Source organism: Protopterus annectens, chromosome 11.part0 (assembly GCF_019279795.1).
Source record: "Protopterus annectens isolate FY-2018-M chromosome 11.part0, PAN1.0, whole genome shotgun sequence".
Taxonomy (NCBI): domain Eukaryota; kingdom Metazoa; phylum Chordata; order Ceratodontiformes; family Protopteridae; genus Protopterus; species Protopterus annectens.
The window spans coordinates 577,909,317-577,933,827 of NC_056745.1; the positions used below are offsets into that span (position 1 = coordinate 577,909,317).

At 40.3% G+C, this 24,511-nt stretch overlaps 1 protein-coding gene across 1 annotated transcript in view; it reads right to left on the reverse strand.

The window, feature by feature from the left end:
- TSPAN8 (tetraspanin 8) overlaps nt 1–24,511 on the reverse strand; it is a 513,016-nt gene that overhangs the window by 309,349 nt on the left and 179,156 nt on the right. Inside the window, exon 3 of the mRNA XM_044087126.1 lies at nt 23,199–23,318. Within this exon, the coding sequence (XP_043943061.1) occupies nt 23,199–23,318 (120 nt within the window). The remainder of the gene's footprint in view (nt 1–23,198; nt 23,319–24,511) is intronic.

The following is a 24,511-nucleotide window of genomic DNA, read 5'->3' on the forward strand; positions in this document are numbered from 1 at the left end:
TAAACTATTCCTCCTCACAATAAGAAAGATTTGTTCTCCAGGTCTTTTCCATACCTGAAAGCATTTTATTGGTGCATAATCTGATACTGTATTGGACAGGATGACAAGGGACTCCACTAAACAGCAATTCTACTTTGACATAATAATTTTTTCTATTCTTAAGTACAACAGCTTCCTGTAAGAGAAGCATATATAAGTGAAGTTCATTTTCTTTCTTGTACCAGTTAACTTTTCTGTTGTTTTAACTGCAAGCAAATGATTTTGCTCCTTATCTAAATCAGCTTTGTTGATGCTAGACAAGTTGACCTCAGTAGTAAATAAATAAATAGCTACAGTGGGAGTGTGGCTTGTGTTTACAGGCCAGGGTGTAGAGTTTGAAATGATCGACTATTGTGAATTTATCAGCATTTATAGCTGAAAATAGTGCATTTGCTCAAACTGTATCTTGCTGTTGGTCTGACTGCACACAGATCATCTTACCTAACTTGTTTGTTAATGCGTGTGTGGTAGCAGTACACTTTTTAACAATCCTTCTTGTGTTTTTACATTAAAAGGACTGGAATATTCCATATACTTGCAGCCTCTTTGGCCCTCTTCAAAAGGAACCTTGACAATTGGATGAGAGAAAGGAAATTCACCCCGGGGATCACGTCAGTCGCCCTGCTAGACAGGGGTCCAGAGAAGCAAATATCATGGGAAAAAATAGCCAGGAAATTCTTATGGCAAGGATTGTATAGGCCCTAGGGCCGGTAGCCTAGTACCAGCCTATGAACCTATGAACACAGAAGGTGTCATAAGAGATCTGGGAGCATATGTTGACAGCAACCTCTGTTTTGACCACCACATTGCCACTGTGGTCAGAAAATCCTTCATTGTGGCACATCTCATTACCAAGAGTTTTGCATCCAGGAAGCATGAGGTCACTGTCTCCCTCTACTCTTCCTTCATTAGGCCAATCAATGTCCCATTTGGCATGTACCTCACTAGACACCTGCAACAACTGGAGAGGCCTCAAAAGTACCTCACAAAGAGGAGTCCAGGCCTTAAACACTTGTCCAATATGGACAAACTCAGAAAACTCTATCTATTCTCTGTCTCAGATCCCCTACATAGAGACAATCTCTGCTTGACTTACAAAGCCATGTCTGACCCAGCTCTGTTAGAAATGCTACATCTAAAGAAATCCCAATCCCTCCACATTACATGCTCCAGAGATCTCAACCTCATTACCACAATCAACAGAACAAGCTGGAGGGAGAGGTTCATAACCCAGAGACTGCCCATGCTATTGAATAGACTTCCCATACGTGTCAATCGAGCACCTCACTGGCCCTCTTCAAGACAAATTTTGATGAGTGGATGGGAAATAGAAAATTCACCCCTTGGATCACTCCAGTGGCTCTACTCGACAGAGGCACTGGGAACTAAGGTCAGGTGGCACGATGCCAGGGTAATCCTATGGGCTAGGCTTGTAAAGATTCCAGGGCCATTAGCCTAGTATACACCTATGAACCTATGAACTTATGAACCTAGGTGGTGGTCTGGACCATCTGATTTAGGAAACACTTGGGAAAGCTGCTATGGGTCAGAAGGCTTAGTAGTCAGTTTTCTGTATTTACAGGGCTAGTATAAATTTAGCATATGTGTGCATTGCCACTGCTATTAGCAGTGCCCTGTAGAGATGCAAGCAATTAGAACTAAATTTTTCCTATAAAACCACCTCTGAAATTGCACACAGTAACCTGGCGAGTGCAGAATAAACACTTTGAGCATTAAGTTGCACAGAGCAGCCAGCTTGCATGTTGAGGAGCACTGCCCATTAAATTCAGTATTATATACGTTTAGTCTGGTCTCTGATCCCAAAAGCACCACTAGCTAGGCCCCTATTAACTCTCATAAACCACACCCTTCTAGCTGAACTGATAGTGTCCAGACATCATAGATATGCATTTTCCCAATTTCTCCACAGCCAGTTTGGTGGCTTTGGGTATCTTGACACAATGTAGCAATTGTCTCATGTTCTCTGACAACCAGTTACTCCTTAAAGAAAAAAAATGCAGTATACAAGAGCTGTATATATACAATGTCACTGGAGGCAAAACTCTCAGATGTAATTGCTCAAATAACAATCAGGTTGTCAGAAACACGCAAACTACACTCACCACACATACTATATATCCTGCACATAGACCTTCCTATGCTCTCTCTCTCTTTCAGCTTTTTCCCGGTTAGGGGTCGCTACAGCAGATCACCTTGTCTACTCATGATTGGCAGTGGAGCTTTTATGGTGTCGAGTTGCCAGCCCAGCGCCTGACCTTCCACAGAAGGCACACACACGCACGCACTCATGCCTAGGGCCAATTTTACTGTGTCCAGTCCACTTGCAACATGTCTTTGGGGATGTAGGAGGAAACTGGAGCACCTGGAGGAAACACACATGACAACAGGGAGGACATGCAGACTCTGCACAGAAGACACCCCAGCCTAAGATCGAACCAGAGAGCCTCTTGCTGGGAGGCGACAACGCTAACCGCTGCACCACTGTGGCTGTCGATAGACCTACTTATGCTGATGGACTTAAATGAAACCTTCCCAAATCCCAAAGATTTCTCAGGAAATCCTCTTGCAAACATTATCCTCAGCAAACCCAAAAAACACTCAATAGAAAGAACACCTAACAATACTCTTATATCCCTATCCAGTGAAGCCTTAACTACAAGTCCATATGGCAAGCAATACACTATCCAGAACTTTAGGGGATTCCATTGTATGACTTACTGATGTGCGACTCACCAGGCAGAACAAGGAGAATATAGCAGAAAGTTGTCTATCTGGTGGCAGGATCGGCCACGTTATACACACACTGATATCATTACACAACAGGTACCTGTGAAGACTGGTAGAGATGGGTGAAGGCTGCCAGCCTAGCCAGATAGAATTGTGCAGATAATGCTGTCATGTGTAAATGTAAAATGTTGACTTTAAAACAATGTGGCAACATTGCCATCTGCTGTAAAGAAAGCTAAGTCAAGCATTTCTTGTTGGTCCTTTGAAATTGAAATGATTTCATCACTGCCTTTCATGTTTACAAGTCGGCTCCAGTCTGGCAAGATGAAGGCTTCCTACCTATTGTTTTAAGGGTTTACATGTGGAATGTTCTTTATTGCTCTAAGTGTAAAAGAATGTAAATGCAGTTTCTATCAGCCTGGTAACACCAGGAAAGTGTAAAAGATGTTGTAATGTTTTAGCAGAACTGCAGTTTCAATTTAAACAGTGAGAACCAGAGATTATTAAGCATTTTTGTATGAACATCCAACTCACAGCACTGCCTTATGCTCTCTTTATGTAAGTAGTATCTTAGAAGTGTGTTTTCTTGTAGAAATAGCTAGGAACTATGAAGATTAGACTAATTGTTTTTCTATGATGTCAGAACTGTACTGATTTATTTTAAGTATTTCTGTGTGATCTCTGAACTCTCTTGACTAGCACTGACTGTGTAGTAGAAAATATTGTCTTGTGGTTTTAATTATTTATTATTAAATATTTTAAAACCTTTCAACTGTCGCTGGTTTGTGTAAAGATAATTTAAGCTCATTAGAGTACTTGTATGCCTTTGGTAAAATTGTACAAAGCCACTCCTATAGCTTTAGCCCTGGGCTATACTATCAATTGGATAATAATATTGCACAGTAATAATTGGACACCCTTTTAAAGGCCTTTGGGTAACTGATAAATATTAGCTGGGTTGTGGCAAGTGGTACTATCGTATAGTCTGGGTAAAAGGGGCACAGCTGGAGAACCTGTGCCAGCCTTCCCCAGAAGTGTCTGTGTGGTTGTATAAATTCTTATCTCAAAGTGTGTGTGTGTCAGCTACTTGGGCAGGGACACAAAGCACTGGTTGGACAGAGAGGGTGCTGGAGATTTTAGCTTGCCCATCTAGGCTGAGATCTGGACCCTTTAGCTGTGCCAGTGGGGAATCTTATTGGGGACTTGGAGAGCAAGTGAGCGACCAACCCCAGACTGACTGTGATCTCTGTGTGCTCTTAAGGGAAAGTGCACTTTACTGTGTGTATTTGTTATCCTTTCCTCATATATGAGATGCCCTCTCCGGTGTTAGTGGTGAGGACTGAGGCTGCTTGATTGCTGGGCCAGAGCACGGGCATCACATATTAATTGTTTTGGCAGCAGTGGGATATTCACATCACATATTGATTAGTTGGCAAATACTAATTGGCTTGTAGTGGTGTGAGTAGAGTGAATCCTGTAGCCTGTGTACAGTGAGATTTGAAGGTGTTTTATACTCTAGAACAGCCATGCAGTGAATACTCAGAGTTCAGATCACAATTGTTTTATTTCTTTTGTTAGCTTAGTTAGTCAGGGTGAGCAGGCAGAATATCAGCAGAGGAGTATGGAAAGCTGACAAGGAGCCAGCTGGCGGAAATGTGCCAGGCTAGGGGACTGGTGCATGGAAACCTGACTAAGCCAAACTGATTGCAGCCTTGGTTACAGCTGCATCAGGAAACAACAACCTGGAGGACAATCAGACTGGCAGTGGAGATATAATTCCCTCAGTGAATGGACAGCTCATCCTTTCTGCAGTGGACTTAAAAATCCAGCTGGAGCTAAAGAGACTTGAGTTGGAGGCCAGGCATGTGAAATTAGAAGCCAATGAGAGACTGAGACATTTGCAGGCTGAGGAGAATGAGAAACTGTTACGTCTGCAAGCTGAGGAACAAGAAAAGCAGAGGCAGCATGAGATGGAGATGCTGACTCTTCTCCAGAGTCATGGAAGTAATAGGGAAGGAAGTAACTGGACCCCAGAAGCACAAAAGGTCAGTAAATTTCTTCCACAGTTTAAAGAGGGGGATAATTTTTATAGTTTCATTCATATGTTTGAGAGAGTATGTAAACAGTATGAAGTTGACCAAGGGCTCGGGGTACAGTTCCTGACCCCCTTAATCCATGGTAAAGCTGTAACTGCTTTAGCTAAAATATCTAATGTTGCATGCTTTGTTTATACTGCTATAAAGAAATGTCTTTTAGAACTGTTTAAGCTAACACCTGAAACATATAGGAAAATGTTTTGTAAGCATAGATGCAAGGCAGATGAAAGTGTGTGTGAATATGTTGGTGAATTGAGCACTTATTTCTATAGATGGGTGAGTGGATGTCAGGTCACCACTTCTGAAGGGCTGGCAGACCTTTTGGTGAGGGAACAAGCCCTTAGCACTTTGTCTGAGGACATGAGGATCTGGTTAGCTGATAGACAATGTGCTACTTCAGATGAGTTAGGGAAGGAAGGAGACCTATACCTGGCAAATATGGCAGCCCTGCACAGGAAGGAGACTCCCAGTACTGCTCATGGGTCTAAAGGAACCCATGGTGGGAAGCACAGACTGCCCCAACAGAATCTGCCAGTAGTAGGGGAAGCCACTAGTCCAGGTACAAGTCCAGGAGCTAGGGTTAAATGTTTTGAATGCAACCAGTGGGACCATGTGACATACAGATGTCCACAGAGGCAAGGTGGCGACCCGAAGGTGAGGGAGCCAGTAAGTGGGAAAGACAAAATGCTAATAGTAGGTTGTCTTGAGACAACAGTGGTATGGAACTACCATCCTGCAGATGTCCTGATAGGGAAGGAGTTGGATAAGGCAGTACCATGTACTTATCCAGTTACACGCGGTCAGGCTAGGAGACAAGCATGTGAGTCTGGTAGCCTGGGGGAGACTCAGACAGACTGCATACTTGCAGCCAGGACTGGTGAGGTGGTTACTTCAGGGAGGGAGCTACTCTGTAGCAATGAGACTGAATGTGAGCCACAGCAGCTTGTGGGTACTGATGTTCCCTTGGACAGAGTGACTGCAAAGGTAGAGGTGAGTAGCAGTACCCAGGCTGACAGTGAGGCACCACTGTCAGAGGATGCCAGACTTCCTGTGGAAGGGGAGCTGGTAAGGGTAACAAGGAGAGAGTTGAGACAGGCTCAGCCCTCAGACCCTACATTGCAAGGCCTGAGGCAGGTAGCTAGGGAGACACCTGATTCTCAAGGAAAGGGGGAATCTGTATACTAGGACAAAGGGTTACTATACAGAGAGTGGACCCCTGAGGGAGGGCTAGAAGGTGAGAGAGTACAGCAGTTGGTTAATGCTTAGAGCCTACCATCTGGTGCTTCTAGCTATAGCCCATGATATTCCCTTTGCAGGTCATATGAGCATAAAACATGCAAATATGCATATTATGCAGAACTTCTATTGGCCTGGAATTTCCAGAGATGTAGCAGGGTACTGCAGGACCTGTGAGCAGTGCCAAAAGGTAGGCAAGGCAGGAGACAAGGTGAGAGCTCCTATGATGCCTTTGCCTGTGATTGAGGAGCCATTTCAGAGGGTAGCTATGGATATTGTGGGTCCTCTGAGTACCCCAAGTTCCACAGGAAAAAAATATATCCTAGTGGTAGTGGATTATGCTACACGATACCTTGAGGCAGTGGCTTTGTCCTCCATTGAGGCAGAGAAGGTGGCAAATGCTTTGTTAGAAATTTTCAGCAGGGTATGTTTCCCAAAAGAAATACTGTCTGACAGAGGTGCCAGTTTCATGTCAGACCTGCTGGCTTGTCTGTGGAAGTCCTGTGGGGTGAAGCATATGAAGACCACCCCCTACCATCCCCAGACTAAAGGTCTTGTTGAGAAGTTAACCTCTACAATCAAGTCCATGCTACGGGCATTTGCAGATCAGTTTAAGAGGGATTGGGACAAATATTTGCCCTATCTGTTGTTTGCTTACAGAGAGGTTCCTCAAGAATCCATGGGTTTTTCACCCTTTGAGTTGCTGTATGGGCATAGGGTGAGGGGACCTCTAGATTTAATTCGAGATGAGTGGGAAGGTGAGTGTGAGACTCACAAGGAGTCTGTTGTGGCATACATCCTAAACCTCAGAACAAGGCTCAGGGAACTCATGGGCTTGGCCCAGGAGAACCTGGCAGAAGCCCATCAACAGAAAAAGGTGTGGTATGACAGGAATGCTCGAGCTAGAGTGTATGCTGTGGGGCAGCAGGTAATGGTTCTCAAGCTGCAAGCAAAGAAGGGATAGCCCACAGCTAAGTGACTGGCTAGGGGCTACATTTTCCTTTTCTTCAAACCAAACAAAGGCCCGAGCTTCTGTGGAAGGTAAGATGACAGAGTATGATTCTAAACTTCTAAAATGTAAAAAGTTGCATTTGGAAAATGCATACCTCAGAGAATGCATTAAACTCAGGATTGTTCCTAAGGGCCTGCGTCTATTGAAATTTCCATCAGGGCTCATCAACAATTCACCCATGCACAATGAACTGTTAAATATGTTTGACAAGTTTGGGTTGGAATTTTTGGAAGTGTTAATAAAATATAATGATAAAGACACTGACATTTTAAGTAAAGAGTTATCAGCTCTGGAAATTAACATAAGAAACAATGTCTCTTTTGAACAGTTCAAATATGAATACCTGAGAATATATAACAGCATAGAGCAACATATAGAGACTTTAAAAATGGGGAAGAGTAGTAAATTAAAAAGAGACATCGACGAGTATGCTAACGGCTTGGCTTACCCTAAACCCCCAAGCACACAACCCAAATGCAAGTTTTTTAACAACAAATTTCGAAATAATTGAGCTAATAACCACGCTACTAATAGTGGGAAAGTGCCTAATGATGACACAGATGAAAATGAAGTTATGTGTAGCTATGAAGATGAATACCCTGTGCTGATAAGATCTGAGACAATCAGAAATAAAACTGACTCTCAAGCTAGACCTATGGTATGGGGGGGGGGGGTATCAAGCAGTGGGTTTTCCAGGGGCCAAACCAAAGACCAGGAACTGGAGAACTTGAATTGTACTAACACTGATTGCTGTAATGATTTTTTTCCATGAAGCCCCATGCATGGCGGAATATGTATTTTGGGTTGTCTCTGCCTGTTGAAAATGTATTGAATGTTTGTACTATCATAGAAAATTATGAGAAAGATTTAAGGTATACAATTACTCTAAAGTAAATATAGAAACTGATGTAGCTAATCTAGTAGCAAAAGGCATGATTTTTGTACCTGCTAGATCATTTGATTTTATGAACACAATAATATATTTAAAGTTATACCTTATAAATCATAGTAAGGCATATGACTCTCATCAAAATTCATGGAGTATTAGTTCAACTTATAATCCACCCCTCCTCCCGAAGTTAGTCATATATGAAAAACTATCTAAACTTGACTTAAAAAACTTACAAAAGAACAAGAACAAGTCTCAGAATTTTAATTTGACAGAGAGTGAAATAGCAGCTATGGAGCACTTGCAAGGTAACAACATTAGAATAATGAAACCAGACAAGGGGGTGGGGTAGTTATTATGGACATAGACAGTTACAATGAAAGGTTACAACTATTATTAGAGACTGACACATATGGTGAAGTGTCCCTAAACGAATTAAATGGGGCATACAGAAATATTCATGCACAGTTAACTGATATATTCTTAGGGAGAATTGACATTGATCTGTATAACTATCTGAACATCATTACCCGACGAATACCAGTATTTTTTGGGATTCCAAAAATACATGAGTATTCAAAATCCCTCTATGAGACCTCTAGCTGATGGAAGAGGTTCCTTTACTTCTTCATGTGCTCAGTTCTTGGACCATGAGTTAAAGAAAATAATAGTGAAAGAAATTCATATATGTAAAGACTCGTGGAGCTTTCTAGAACAGATAAATAAAACATCTTATCATGTTAGTGACATTTTCATCACCATAGATGTAACTGACTTTTACACAGTTATCCCACAACAAACTGGGGTAGAATAGGTAAACAAAATGCTTGTAGAATACAAGGTGCCACACAGTACATTAACCCTTATTCTGGAATTGTTAGAGTTGGTTTTAACTAATAATTATGTCTCTTTTAACCATAAGTATTACTTGCAAGAGAAAGGAATAACCATGGGCTCACCGTGTGGTGGAGCCTATGCAAACCTAGTTATGGCATACTGGGAAAGACAGTTTGTCTTCCAGTCAAGGTTTAATAACTATATTAAATGGTATCAAAGGTTTCAAGATGACATTTGTATTATTTGGAAAGGAACTCAGGCTGAGTTATGTGAATTTTTGTCATATATTAATGAAACTACTAGTTTCTTAAAGTTTACATGGCAATATGATTCAGTCAGCATTGATTATTTAGATGTGAATTTGATGAAAGATGACAAAGGTGGCAGATATGTGTCTAAAATTCATAGAAAAGCTACATACTCTAACACTTCTGCATTTCACAAGCTCACACCCATTTCATCAAAAAAAGTCTGTTATGAAAGGCCAATTGGTCAGGGCTGCTTGCATGGTCACAACACATGAAGAGTTTTTGAAAGAATGTCAGTTTCTATGTGGTATGTTCCTGAAAAGAGGTTACCCTGTAAAACTAGTGGAAGAACTAAATATGGAAGTCATTACCAAGAGACTAAATGGTCATTTTCAACCTATTTTAGACACCATTCCACTTACACTAGATAATGTCAGGTATCAGGGAACATTAAGTACTATAGAATGTAGTACCATGGTAGAACTATGCAATGACACTACACAACAACCTTCAGATTTTCAAAAAGCCTTAACTATAACTTTTAGCCAGGACGCTAAGTTTTTAACTTCTATTTTTGAAAAAAAACTGGCCAATACTGTTAGAGGATGCTAACATCAGGAAGCACTTAGGGGTTAAACCAGCTATTGTATACCGAAGAGGTAATACTTTTAAGAATTTATTCAAGAACAGACAGGTTCCCTTTCATGCAAATAAACAAGGAACTTTTAGATGTGGAGCTTGCTCATGGTGTCATATGGTAAAAGTAACTACTGACAATATAACTGTTAGAAACATTAGACATCAGATAAAAGGAAATATTCTTGAAATTCCAGAGCAGTGGTTTATTTGGCCATGTGCGATTCATGCTCTGGTTTCTACATAGGAAAGACTGAGCATAAGCTAAGTCAAAGAATCTATGAGCATGACTAAGCCATTAGGAAAAGCAATCTGAATAATGCATTGGCCAAACATATTTCTGACAATGTGAACCATAAATTTTCTTTTGTAGTAATTGATTAAGTCACTGTTGATGAAAACAAGCCTTGGGTTTTACAGTTAGAAATAAATGAGCTCAAATGGCAAATCCGCTTTCAAGCAGACAGTTGGCCTGGCATCAATGATCGCACCTCTATCTCGCCCATATTGAAACTAAAAGCACTTGAAAGAAAAAAGGTTTTAAAACAATAAAAATAAGGTTGTCTGACAACTGGCAACAACATAGAGTTTTATATATTCCCACACATATTTAAATATACATACATATATACTCTTTTTAAATCTTAGTTGTATTAAATTGTTTTTAATGTAGTGTTGACAGCTTTAGGTTTATATGAGGCAACAGATGTATGTTCAGCTGTATATCATGATGATTGACACTGTTTTTAACCAATAGAAGTAAATGTCATAGTATTTAAGGTGAATGCATGCAGAATAGTTTGTCTGATGAAGTTTTAAACTTGTTGAAACGGAAGCGCTAACTGTTTTTTTTTTGCTACTGGAATCATTAAATACTTGGTGTTTTTATATTTCTTAACTTGTGGTTCCTCTCATTTGAACTTTTAAACATTATTCCAGAGGTGCTTGGACGTCAGCCTTGTGTGTTTTTGCATTACTTTGGTGACTTTGTGTTTTATCACAAGGAGTCTGTTGTGACATACGTCCTAAACCTCAGGACAAGGCTCGGGGAACTCATGGGCTTGGCCCAAGAGAACCTGGCAGAAGCCCAACAACAGAAAAAGGTGTGGTATGACAGGAATGCTTGAGCTAGAAAGTATGCTGTAGGGCAGCAGGTAATGGTTCTCATTCCTGTCAGACACAACAAGCTGCAAGCAGCTTGGGAGGGACCCTGCAAGGTGGTAAGAAAGGTAAGTGATGTTAACTACATGGTGGAACTGCTAGGCAGATGGCAGGGGCACAAATTGTACCATGTTAACATGATGAAACCTTACCATGATAAGGAGGCCCTTGTGCTGAGCATTTGCAGTGGATTACAGGAGGAGTCTGAGGGAGATCTTGGGACTGATCTCTTCGGTGAGGATCAGGCTGACACCTCAGTGGAAGGGGTAGCAATGTCCCAGCAGCAATCTCCTACACAAGTTTGTGAAATCCGAGCAGTGTTGCAGGAATTTGGGGACATGTTCACTGGGAAACCAGGATGCACCCACCTAGTGCAGCACCGGGTGGATACAGGACCCAAAAGGTCTATTAGGCAGGCCCCTTATAGAGTTCCTGAGAGAGTCAAACAGACTCTGAGGGAGGAGGTACAGGAGATGTTGGAACTAGGGGTGATTCAAGAGTCCAACAGTCCCTGGGCCTCCCTAGTGGTGCTGGTGCCAAAGAAGGATGGCAGCACCAGATTCTGTGGGGAATACAGGAAATTAAATAGTCACACAGAGTCTGATGCTTGCCCCATGCCTAGGACAGATGAGGCCCTAGAGCAGCTGAGTGGGGCTAAGTATCTTACAACCATTGATCTTACCAAGGGTTACTGGCAGGTGCCCTTGACTCCCAGTGCTAGAGAGAAGTCAGCCTTTGTGACTTCTTTTGGCTTGTATGATTTCACAAAGATGCCCTTTGGGATGAAGAATGCCCCAGAGATTTTCCAGAGGCTGGTAGATCGTATCCTAGCAGGAGCAGGAGGGTTTGCCCTTGCTTACCTAGATGATATTGCCATCTACAGCCATTCCTGGCCAGAACACCTTCAGCATGTCAGGGAGGTGCTGGTCAGACTACAGAGAGCAAGATTGACCATTAAGTCGAGCAAATGTCAGGTGGGTATGGCAGAGGTCTCCTACCTAGGACATAGAGTGGGGAGTGGTAAGATAAGACCTGAACCTGCCAAAGTGGAAGATATTCAGGCATGGCCTGTACCTGTTACTAAAAAGCAGGTGAGGGCATTTTTAGGGACAGCAGGGTACTACAGAAAGTTTGTCCCCAGTTATAGTACCATAGCTGCTCCCCTCACAGACCTGACAAGGAAGAACAGGCCAGATAAGGTAGTGTGGGCCCCAGCATGTAAGCAGGCATTCCAGAAGCTTTAAGAAGCTTTGGGAGGACCCCCTGTGTTAGCCAGTCCATATTACACCAAAGAATTTGTTGTGCAGGGGTATGCTTTGAACCACAGGGTCGGGGCTGTACTTAGCCAGATTTTTTCAGAGGGGGAAGAGCACCCAGTGGTTTAACTCAGTCATAGGCTCCAACCCAGGGAGGAATGCTATGCAGCTGTAGAAAAGGAATGTCTAGCCATAGTGTGGGCACTGCAGAAACTTTAGCCTTATCTGTAGGGAAGAAAATTCACTGTTATGACAGATCACAACCCTCTAACATGGTTAAGCAGAGCCAGCCAGCAAAATGCCAAGTTGCTAAGATGGAACCTAGGGTTGCAAGCATATGATATGTCAGTGCAGCACTGCAGTGGGAGTAGCAATGCCAATCCAGATGGACTCTCAAGACAGGGAATGGGGTGAGGTACACTCAGATATACCTAGCCCTCTCAAGCGTCGTTTCTCAAGGATCACTTGAAAAACTAGCTTGAGTTCTCCAGGGGGAGAAATGCGAAGACTGGTAGAGATGGGTGAAGGCTGCCAGCCTAACCAGATATAATTGTGCAGATAATTCTATCATTTGTAAATGTGAAATGTTGAATTTAAAACAATGTGGCAACATTGCCATCTGCTGTAAAGAAAGCTAAGGCCAGCATTTCTTGTTGGTCCTTTGAAATTAAAATTATTTCATCACTGCCTTTCATGTTTACAATTCGGCTCCAGTCTGGCTAGATGATTGCTTCCTTCCTATTGTTTTAAGGTTAAAGTTAATGACCAGAATTTACATGTGGAATGTCCTTTATTGCTCTAAGTGTAAAAGAATGTAAGTGCAGTTTCTGTCAGCCTGGGACCACAAGGAAAGTGTAAAGGATGATGTAATGTTTTAGCAGAACTGCAGTTTCAATTTAAACAGTGAGAACCAGAGATTATTAAGCATTTTTATCTGAACATCCAACTCACAGCACTGCCTTATGCTCTCTTTATGTAAGTAGTATATTAGAAGTGTGTTTTCTTGTAGAAATAGCTAGGAACTATAAAGATTAGACTAAGTGTTTTTCTGTGATGTCAGAACTGTACTACTGATTTATTTTAAGCATTTCTGTGTGATCTCTGAACTCTCTTGACTTGCACTGACTGTGTAGTAGAAAATATTGTCTTGTGGTTTTAATTATTTATTATGAAATATTTTAAAACCTTTCAGCTGTGGCTGGTTTGTGTAGAGATAGATTAAGCTCTTCAGAGTACTTGTATGCCTTTGATAAAATTGTACAAAGCCACTCCTATAGCTTGCACTGGGCTATACTACCAATTGGATAATAATACTGCACAGTAATAATTGTACACCCTTTTAAGGACCTTTGGGTAGCTGATAAATATTAGCTGGGTGGTGGCAATTGGTACTACCATATAGTCTGGGTAAAAGGGGCACAGCTAGAGAACCTGTGCCAGCCTTCCCCAGAAGTGTCTGTGTGGTTGTATAAATTCTTATCTCAAAGTGTGTGTGTATCAGCTACTTGGGCAGGGACATGAAGCACTGTTTGTACAGAGAGGGTGCTGGAGATTTTAGCTTGCCCAGCTAGGCTGAGATCTGGACCCTATAGCTGTGCCATTGGGGAGTCCGACTGGGGACCTGGAGAGCAAGGGAGTGACCAGCCCTGGACTGACTGATCTCTGTGTGCTCTTAAGGGAAATTGCACTTTACTGTGTACATTTGTTATCCTTTCCTCATATATGAGTGTATATATCCCTCTGGTGTTAGTGGTGAGGACTGAGGCTCCTTGATTGCTGGGCCAGCATGGGCATCACAGTACCCATATGATTCAGTCGTAGTCCATGTAGATGTAAACGGGTCTATATCAGAACATTCAAGTTTTAAAACTTTGAATGTTCTAATACAGGTTCATAGGTTCATAGGTTCATACTAGGCTATCTGCCCTAGGGCATTTATAAGCCTAGCCAGAGTGTGTTTGGCTTTCGCCACCCATTTTAAATGAATTTTGCTATGCCCTTTTTCGAGGTTAGTATACTGTGCCTCTGTCTAACAGTGACACAGAAGTGATACCCGGGGTAAACCTACGATCTCCCATCCACTCATCAAGATTCCTCTTGAAGAGAGTCAATGAGGGACTCTGCCTAACCTGGACTGGGATTTTATTCCAGTGTGAAGGGAGCCTCTGGGTTATGAATCTGTCCCTCCAGCATGTCCTATTTATTTCAGTGCTGAGGTTCAAGTCTCTCGAGCGCATTGCTCGATGGGATTTGGATTTTCTGAGGTGCAGCATGACCATTAATTCTGGGTTGGACATGGCTTTATACGTCAGGCACAGATCGCCTCTGAGCAGGCAGTATGCCACTGAGTAGAGCTGGAGTTTCTTTAACCGGGCAGCATATGGTGTCTGTTTGAGCCCTTTGATCCTCTTGCTGAGGTACTTTTGGGGTCTTTCCAGTTGCTGCAGGTGTCTGGTAAGGTACATCCCAAAAGGGGCATTGTACTCAATTATGGGCCTGATGAGGGATGAGTAAAGAGGCACGATGACTTCCCCTGATCTAGATGTGAATCCCTTCATGATTAGGTGGGCTATATAAAATGTTTTTCTAACCACTTTGGCCACGTGGTTTTCAAATGAGAGATTGCTATCAACTTGGGTCCCCAGGTCCCTAATTACTTCTTCCGTACTTAATGGATTACCACCTATGTGGTAATTTGTAGGCACTTTGTTTTTGCCAAAGGGGATGACTATACACTTTTTGGCGTTTAGCTTGAGGCCATGGCTCTGGCACCAGTTGTCTGTTTCTATGAGGCCCTTTTGTAGGATCTTTGTGTCAGCTGGAGAGTCGATTATGGCACCTAGTTTGCAGTCATCTGCGAACTTGGTCAGCCACAGTCCTTCCGTGTTGGCCTGTACCTCCGAGAAATATATACCGAACAAGAGAGGTCCTAAGACTGAGCCTTGTGGGACGCCACTTGTAACTGGTTTGACCCGTTTTATATATATATATATATATATATATATATATATATATATATATATATATCGACCCGTTTTGAGTGAACGCTAAATATAGCGAAGCTGCAGAACACCTAATCCTTTCCTAGGGAAAGAATTCGGTTGGCCTGTTCTGTGGCTTCGCTATTTTTATCACTGTGGTGGAAATGTATGGGTCAGGTTCAGGTAAGTGTGCGATTGTGTGGTTGTTAGGATTAGGGCATGGGTTAGGTGAGTTAGGGTTAGGGCGCGGGTTAGGTGAATTAGGGTTAGGGGCGAGTTAAGTGAGTTAGGGTTAGGGTGCGGGTTAGGTGAGTGTACGATAGTGACGGACCTTAGGGTTAGGGTTTGGGTTAAGGTAAGTGGATAGATAGTAGTGTATGTATAGTTTAGTGTAGGGTTAGTTGTAGGATTATAAGTGTATGTGTGTGTATTGATGTTTTTTAGGTGTGCTTGTGTTGTGTGTATGTGTTTCGGAATAGCAATTTTTTTTCCCAAGGAAAAAATTTGCTGTTCTGAATGTTCGATATTATGTGGTTTAGATATTTTAGGTTCGATGAAATAGCGTTCACTATTTTCATCTTTCGATAACGTGATATAAATGCGGTGTAAACAATCTGAGATGTACCTCCTTTGACTATCTGAAGAGACATATCATGTCACAGGCTGGTATGTACCTAATGTTGAGAAGCATTGTACCTCCATCAAGGATGATGTCACAATATGGACAATAGAAGATCAATAACAGTAATTGGTTTAGTTTCTAGTATAATTCTAGGGTGATACAATATTTGTCAGTATGGAAGGACATGGTTAACAACGCATGCTGCTTTACAAAGGATGGTCTGCACATGTCACCTCTAGGATTTTGAATATTTGCTAAAACATGGTCCTCTTGCATAGAGCCTTTTTTAGGCAATGCCAAATTGACAAGCCTACCAACATAGCAAAATCAACTGAAGTGAATCTAAAAGGTGTTATTGCTCAATGTCAGAAGTCTAAACAAGAAGCTTCACTCCCTACAAGCTCTCCTTACTTTGGAGAAAGTAGACATATGTGTAGTTATTGAGATATGGTTTAAAGCCACATAGAGTACCCCAGAAGTGCAAAGCTTCAGTGCCTACCACACATTTAGACCAACAACTGTATAGGCAATGACTAAAGGTGGAGGTTTGTCTAGCTACCAAGCATACCTCTAGGTTGGTTAAACAGGATGACATGCTGGAGTTTCTCTACATCCAGATTACCATAGGCAAAGTCCCATAAGCCATATCATACCCTAGCAACTTATAGGTCATGCTCTATGTCCCAGGAAATCTGTAGCTCATATTGCCAGAACAGATGGAGGCAGTCACCATTCAACCAAATACCATACTAACGGAGGACCTTAACTGGCAGATTATAGAATTTATTGGACTTTGTAAATGTAAACACCCTATACTAGATAGAAAAACAAATATTTTGGACCTGGTACTCACAAACATAGGGGAATGCTGCATCACCCATGTCATGTCCTCTCTAGTAAGACCTGCCCACAGAACTGCCCCCATCAAAATATAAATCAATTCTGTAACCCCAGTAAACATCATAACAATGAGGAACTACTCTAAAGGTGCCTACCTTTTATTAAGCTTTAACGTACTAACTAAAATATACATACCATAACTTCTTGCCACCTGTAAAATTATCCAGTGTCCATTTGCCTGTCTATCACTAAAAAACATCCAACACAACTATAATCCCAGATGGTTATTGTGATCCAGTGACCAAAAATTTTGCCTGTCTAAAAACCTAGCAAATCCACTGGGTATTGTCTATACTCATACAAGGCTGTTAAGGCCTGGATCTACTTACCTGCATCCATCAGGTCTATACCCACCCTCCCATCCTATAGCACACTGAAAGACCTCCTAGCTAAAATCTGCTCTGTTCTTCCTCAAAACCAGGATAACCTATATCCCTAAATGTAAACAACTACTTTTTCATTCCTTAAACCTTCTTACTCTCCCTTCTTCACTTACTTCCTTACTGCTATCTAACTCTCTTCTCTGACTTTCTCTCTAAATATACCATAAGCCTGTTTTTCCCTCACTTCATATTGTGATTCCTATTTTTATTACACTAACTTTCCTTTAATTTCTCTACAAACTCTCTAAAATTTCTCTAAATATTAAATGATTGTCGTATACCTTGTATCGATTCTTAACCAATGTTTTTTATATTATGTCTAATTATTTAAATTGCAGATGCTTTTGTTTTATTTTTGAAGATTGTAAAAGTATTGTTCTTGAACTGTTTATAATCATTTGGCGGTTTTCTCCTGGGCATCCATTGAAAATGGGCTTCTACCCCATTGTACTTTCCAGGTTATCAAATGTCAATAAATAAATAAACTTGTCAAAATTCCAAGCCCTCCTCTTTTCTCCTGAGCCTCCAATGAAAATGGGCTTCTACCCCACTGTACTTTCCAGGTAATCAAATGTCAATAAATAAATAAACTTGTCAAACTTCCAAGCCATCCTAAATCCAGATAACAAAGCAGCCTATGTAGAATTGTTCACAGAAACACTGTACAATCATGTCAGTGGTTGCACAGAAGCTACTGTGCCTGCCAGAAGTAAGCCCAAAACAAACTAGGCTCCCTGGTGGAATTCAAAATTAGACAGGTTATGCAACAAAAGAAAAACAGTCACAGTTAAAGGTATGAAGTGCAACACCCAAGAAGATAAAAACTCTCATCAAACTAAATGCACAACTAAGAGGGCTAATAAAGTGCAATAACACTACATATGAGGTGTAGATAGTTTCCCAGGCCAAGGACAATCATATGGCCTTCTTTAGCTATGCCCAAAACCTCAAAGGGTGCACATAACAGTATTGTAAATGGTACCATGTTCACAGAGCCAGGAGACATAGCAAATCAACTGGCTGACAATCTCAATTTTAATTTCACCCCACTCCCCCTCAGACACCCCCCCAAAGCAGTAATTCCTAGTTGTGCTCTCACAAGGCCAAAAACACATGAATGGGCCACAATAATATCCCCAAATGCCACCTAAATAGCTTGAACAATGTCCTGTCAGGGCCACTGGAGTAGATTCAACCTTAGTCTCCAAACAGGCTTCATGCTACAAGAATGGAGGGCTGCAACAGTCATCCCTCTGCACAAGGGACCATCAACAGATTCTGGGAACTACAGATCCATTAGTCTGAGTAAACTCATATGCAAAGCCATGTAAAGAATTATCATGGAAAAGATGAACAATGAGATAGTCACAAGGACCAACCCAGTTTGGTTTTATCAAGGGCAGGTCATGCCTACTAAACATGTTGGACTTCTTTGAGAAAGCCACTAAGGGAACAGATGAGGGTACAAAGGTGCATACTGCATACTGTGACCTATTCAAAGCATTTGATACAATACCACATTCGGGCATCATGAACAAAGTCACAGAATTAGACATAAATCTCTATGTTACATGCTGGATGTCTAGCCAGCTTACTTACAGGACCCAGAAAGTCAGGATTGGAAGAACTACCTCTACAGAGAGGCCAATTGCAAGTGGAGTCACCCAGAGCTCTATGCTAGGTCCTCTCCTTTTTGGCATTTACTTCTCGGAAGTCAAGGTCAATGTCAAGAGTCTCTGCCTGACCATGTTTGTAGATGATTATAAACAGGTATGAATCATAGATCTCCCCCCCCACGTTACTACCAAGTTACAGTAAGATCTAACACAGACAAATGACTAGTGCTAGAGCCACAGCTTAAAACTCAGTGCCAAGAAATGCATATTAGTACTCTTCAGCTGGGAAACTACTTAATTGATAAAACACCATTAGGACTAGACCCAGTAGTAAGGAATTTGGAAACTCATGTAGACAGTAATCTTGCTTTCATCCAAAATGTGTCTACGGTGGTAAAAAATCATTCAGTGTTGCTTCTTATAAGTAAGGGCATGGGATCTAGGTTCAGGGAAGTCAACATGCCACTGTAATTGTTTCTCATCAGACCCATCATTGGGTATAATTCCCCCTTCATTATGTAGCTGAACAGACACATGCAACAACTGGAATGTCCAGAGAGGACCCTCATGAAAAGAGTACAAGGAATAAACACATTGTCCTATGCAGATCACCTCAAAGCTCCAACTCTATACTCTGTTTCCTACAGATTGTTGAGATGCAGTTTATACCTGGAATACAAGGCATTCTTGGATCCCAGTCTGATGGACCTTTTGTATAAATGCAAAATGGACAGCATCAGAACTACCAGACCTAAGGATTTAAACTTTGCTTGTGACTTAAATAGGACATGTTGTTGGTATATATCTCAGAGAATTACAACTCCCTAGAATAGGCTTCTCATGCATGTAAAGCAAAGCCCTTCTCTTACCCTATTCAGCTGTAACATGGACCAGTGGATGGGACATCAGAAATTCACCCCTGGTCTGACAACTTTGTCCCTGATGAACAATGGCAGCTGTTAAAAATCATACCCTACCTAATACACACACTCCTTAAAATAACCACTAATGCAAACCAACTCAGAGGACATATTTGGTATGTGTGACTAAGCTTAGAAATGCCCTGGTGGTCATTCAACTAGTATCCATCAATGAATCTATGAACTCCCAATGGACAATCCTTAAACCCATAGTTTACACGTAACTATTCATAAATATGCTTATGGTTGTGGGGGGTTTTTTTAATTATCTCGGGGCCTGAATGAACTTCATTCACTGCATACGCTAGATTATCTACTCTCTTCTGACCTCCACCAACTCTATTTGTACAAAAGTTTTAATAACATATTTATATTAATGTGCCAATGTAAAAAAACATCTTGATTCACAGGAGGCATAAAACATTTTCTTTGGCTAGGGACTAAAATAGCTATACCCAACTAGTAGAGGTGAGTGATAAACTTCAGGCTTCTCTCCCTGACTGAGCTTTGTCTTGTTAGTCCCTCAATTTCTTCTTAATTTTCCTTTCTAAGCTTTTATTTTTACAAGTCAAGAAAATTTGTTTATGTTGATTCAGACCCTGGAATTGTTGATGCTATCAATATCTGTCATTCTTGTAAAACATATATTTAGCTGTTTTTTCTCTGTTCTTTGCATTTTTTTAAATTTAAATATAAAAATTGTTAAACAGACAGCAGCAGCTACTCAGTGCAGGCACAGTACCTATAATTTTAGTATTTAGAGTCATTTTTATGTAGTAGCTCATGTTAAAATTATTTTTGTAACATACGTTACATCATTGAAAAAGGCCAGCAACACTCGGGTCTCTCTCCCCTTTTTGAGAGTATACTTATCATTCCACATATGAGGTTTTGGGGGGTTAAGTATAACCTCCTGGACTGCAGATGTGATGTTGCTGTCTTGTTAGCTGAGAATAACCCAGTCTAAAAGAAGCTTTACTCCCATTTTGGCTGTTAAAGCAGCCTGCTGTTCATCCTACAAGTGCTTCAAAGCAGCAAACCACTGTAACATGTAGTTTAACTCTTCTAAATATACAAAACTGTTATATCCATCAGAACAATAAACACACATTTTTTGACTTTTGAAACTACTGAAAAACTATGAAACAAATTTGTCTAGGAATAAGATTATGTTGTCAACCATGACCATTATATGGAATTGTTTACAAAGTTGCCAGCCGTAAACCTTTCTCTGCAGGTTCGGTATGAAGATAGGATTCTTTTCTTCCATGTAAGTCTATTTTCATTTCTATTTGTATGCTACTTGCAGGGATGTCCTTTTCTCATCTTGCTTTCTGTAAGATGGAAAGGCTGCTACCTTATAAAGCACATTTTGTACTGCTGATTAGTTCTGTAGATCTCAGCTATGTTCTGTAGCAGAGTTTGATGTTCCTTGTCCAAATGCTGACTGCTATAATTTGTTTAATGCAATCTATTTGTTTATTTATTTATTTACTACAGTTTGATGACCAGGATAGTCCACTGAGCCTGGAAGAGCCCATTTTCTTTGGAGGCCCTGGGAGAAAAGCTCCACAGGATATAGACACTTTTACAATAGCTATACAAAAGTAAATAAAGTAGTAGAACAATGAAAAATGCTGAGATAATATACAATTAATTAAGAAAGACATAACATTTCAAATCTTAGCTACTGATTTACAAAAGTAAGATTCATGTAGTTTAAACAGTTAAAAGTACAGGCATTTCAGATGAAAAAAAACATGTGAGTAAAACATTTATGTACAGATAAAAAAAAACAAGCTTTTAAAATCTCTGCAGAAAAAGATGACTGGACCCCTGGGAGAAAGACTTTCAGCTTAACTGAGTCTAATAATTGGAACATCTGCTTTTGAGATTAGTAAATATTGACAAATCTTGACATCTTACTAGAAGGACAGGTTTCATTACAGAGACCTTGTTCAGAATACTTTCTACTCCCCCTTAACTTGATTATTTTCCTAGGTGACCAACTACCTACCAGTATTCTCTTCTTGATAGAATGACTTACAAACTTGACTGTGTCTGGATGTGACATTCTGGCTCAAATGGTGTGTTATAAACATTCTGTGTGCTGTCTGCATTTTAATTTCTTCCTCTGGTATGATAGACTACTCGACTACGTTCTTGACCGTACATCCTACCCATAACCATTAGCATTGATATTTAATTGTATCTCAGAGATTATTTAAAGATGGTCACTGTTTTTCCATTTTCCCAGAAAGAAATCTGATAATATTCTTAAATTTTGACTACCTAAATATTGGGCAAAACAAGGAATTTCACTGAACGTAGTATACAGCCTTAGGCATAGACAAACAAGGCAGCTGCCTAGGGCGTCACTCTAGCAGGGACACTTTTCCAGTATTTATTTGTTTATTTTTTTTGTAGTAAAGAAATGGTTTCTTTAAAATATGATGAATGAATACAGGAAAAACCTGAAGAGTAAGACAAACCATGAGAAAAAGGAAGAAAAAAGTAATCTGAATGGTGCAGGTAGCCCAGGATGGGGGCAATGGGTGGTGTGTGGGGGGGGGGGTACTGTGGAGCCTTTTTGCCTAGGGCATCAGTTGACCAAAGGCCGGCCCTGTTTGGCTACATTATGCATAAATTGAACTTGCATGCCTTCTTGTATTTACTACTTGTAATTTTATATTTCCTGTTTTTATTTAATATTCTGTATTTAAAATCTGCTTTTATTCTGCTTATGTAAATTAACACAAACAGACTATAATATAATCACTGTAATGACTGACAGCTACACTAAGAATTGCTGGTGTAATTCTTACAATTCACAAGTGGTCTTGGTTATATCCGGAATAGAAATTTCCTAAGGTCAGATATCCTAAAGTGTACTTCTGTATGCAGTTTGATAAAAGAATTTGCATACACCACTTTTTCACCTACCTTGTTACCTGTAGAACATTCTTCTGGAGAACAGTCCTCCAGTTTTCAATCATCGTGTTAATCTTGCCTCATTGGTAAATGTACGGATCTTATTGCCTAGCTGCAATGTGTCAGCAGACACTAAGTAGGACCAGTCCTTGCACAGAACTCTGTGATGTACTGATTTATATTGGCTTTTTACAATCTGCTTCTCAGATTTCTGCTCTTCAGATGTAAGCATTTAATTTTATTTACCACCAAATATGTATGAAAAATAATGTCAGAGACCCTGACAAAGTCCAGATGCAACATTTCAGGGCTCATCTGATCCTTGTCAGTACTAACACAGTCATGAGACTAGAGCAGGGTGAAATGGCATGACTTTTGCTGCTCAGAAACACAGTGCTGTCCACCTAAAAGAGGATTATTAAATTCACAATCCTGCCATGAAAATCATTTCTATTAGCGTCCATGGGATGCAGAAGAAATGTATAGGGCTCTAATTACCAGGTACCTTCTTAAAGTAATGTTTGTTTGAGGTTATTATAATTACCCATCTCCATTTCTGCAGCATCACACCTATTTCTTATAAAACGTTGGGTAGAAATGTTACATCTACACCATGTTGAATGACAAGGCTGTTCATTTAATATTTCTAACTAAAGAAAATATTAAATACATTTTACAAATACTTACCATTAGAAGCATGCACCTACTTTCCCGTACTGCACCACAACAGCCGAGGAATCCCAGCACCATTATAATACAACCTATTGCAATCAATAGATTCGCAGCAGACTGGAATGATTCAATGTCCTAGAGTGGCACAAAAAGATGAAAACAGTTCAATATAGTCTGTTATTTAGAAAATACTTTGTAAAATAGCTATATTTATTTACCAATTATATAACACAGACCTTTTGTTTAATTTTTATTGGTATAACTATTATCTCAGAATGCTTTCAAGAAAATATTACCATCATTAAATTGCAATGATTAATGCACAACAATGAACTGGTTATACAGTACTACCAATAACACTAAATAGAACTGTTAATAACATCATATGATGCTGTGATGTTTTTTTCCCCATTTTATTCTAAACATATTGTCCTTGCACTGTCCTAACAAAGCATTTGTTAAAATGTCATATGATGGTGTGATACTTTTTCTCCATTTTATTCTTACAATTGTGTGACTGAGCTGTCCTAACAAAGCCTTCAGTATGTTTTATAGTTCTAATCAACACAAGGTTCCGATTGTAGTAGTCATGTAGTACCTAAAAAGTAATAAGGTAAGAGTGAGTGCCAGACACAGAAGGCAGGACAGCTACATGAAAATAAAAATAAAGTGAAAGAAGAGCTAACCAGGAATAAAATGAACACAGATGTCAGGGAGCTTAGTTAGTGGAGAATCTTGTATACTGTAGAGCATCACTCTAGAAGCAGCTTAATGAGCAAAAATCAGGAGATGCAAGTTGTGTTTCTGCAGTAGGTCACATTGTACTAATGTCTTAATGGGCCATGTGTTACATGAGTACAGTGGCATTTAACTTTTTTTCTCGATAAGGCATTTGTTCTGAAAAATTTGAATTATGAACAAACAAGGAGTATAATAAAAGACAAGTTTGCTTTAGTAGGTACATAAGTTTACCCTGAAAGCTAGAAACTTGTGCCTGTTTGATCTTTTTGACCTGGTTATTTATAATCCAGATTGTTTTGTGCATTTTTTGTAAGCATTCTTTACTGTTGGTTGCACTTCCCAAATATCTGAGATTTCTGCATTAAATTAAATGTAAATTATGCTGGGACTCGTAGGCACACTGCTTAGTGCAAAAAGCTAGCCTATCAAGACTTCAAAGTGCTTCTTACTGCCTAGTAGTACAGCAGTGCTCTATTAAGCATCATGAGATTTGCAACCACATATAAAAGTAGTAGAGAGGGCAAGAAGATATGCTAATTAAGTAAATTACCATCCCAGTGCACTGCTCTGCAATGTGACTTGCCTAG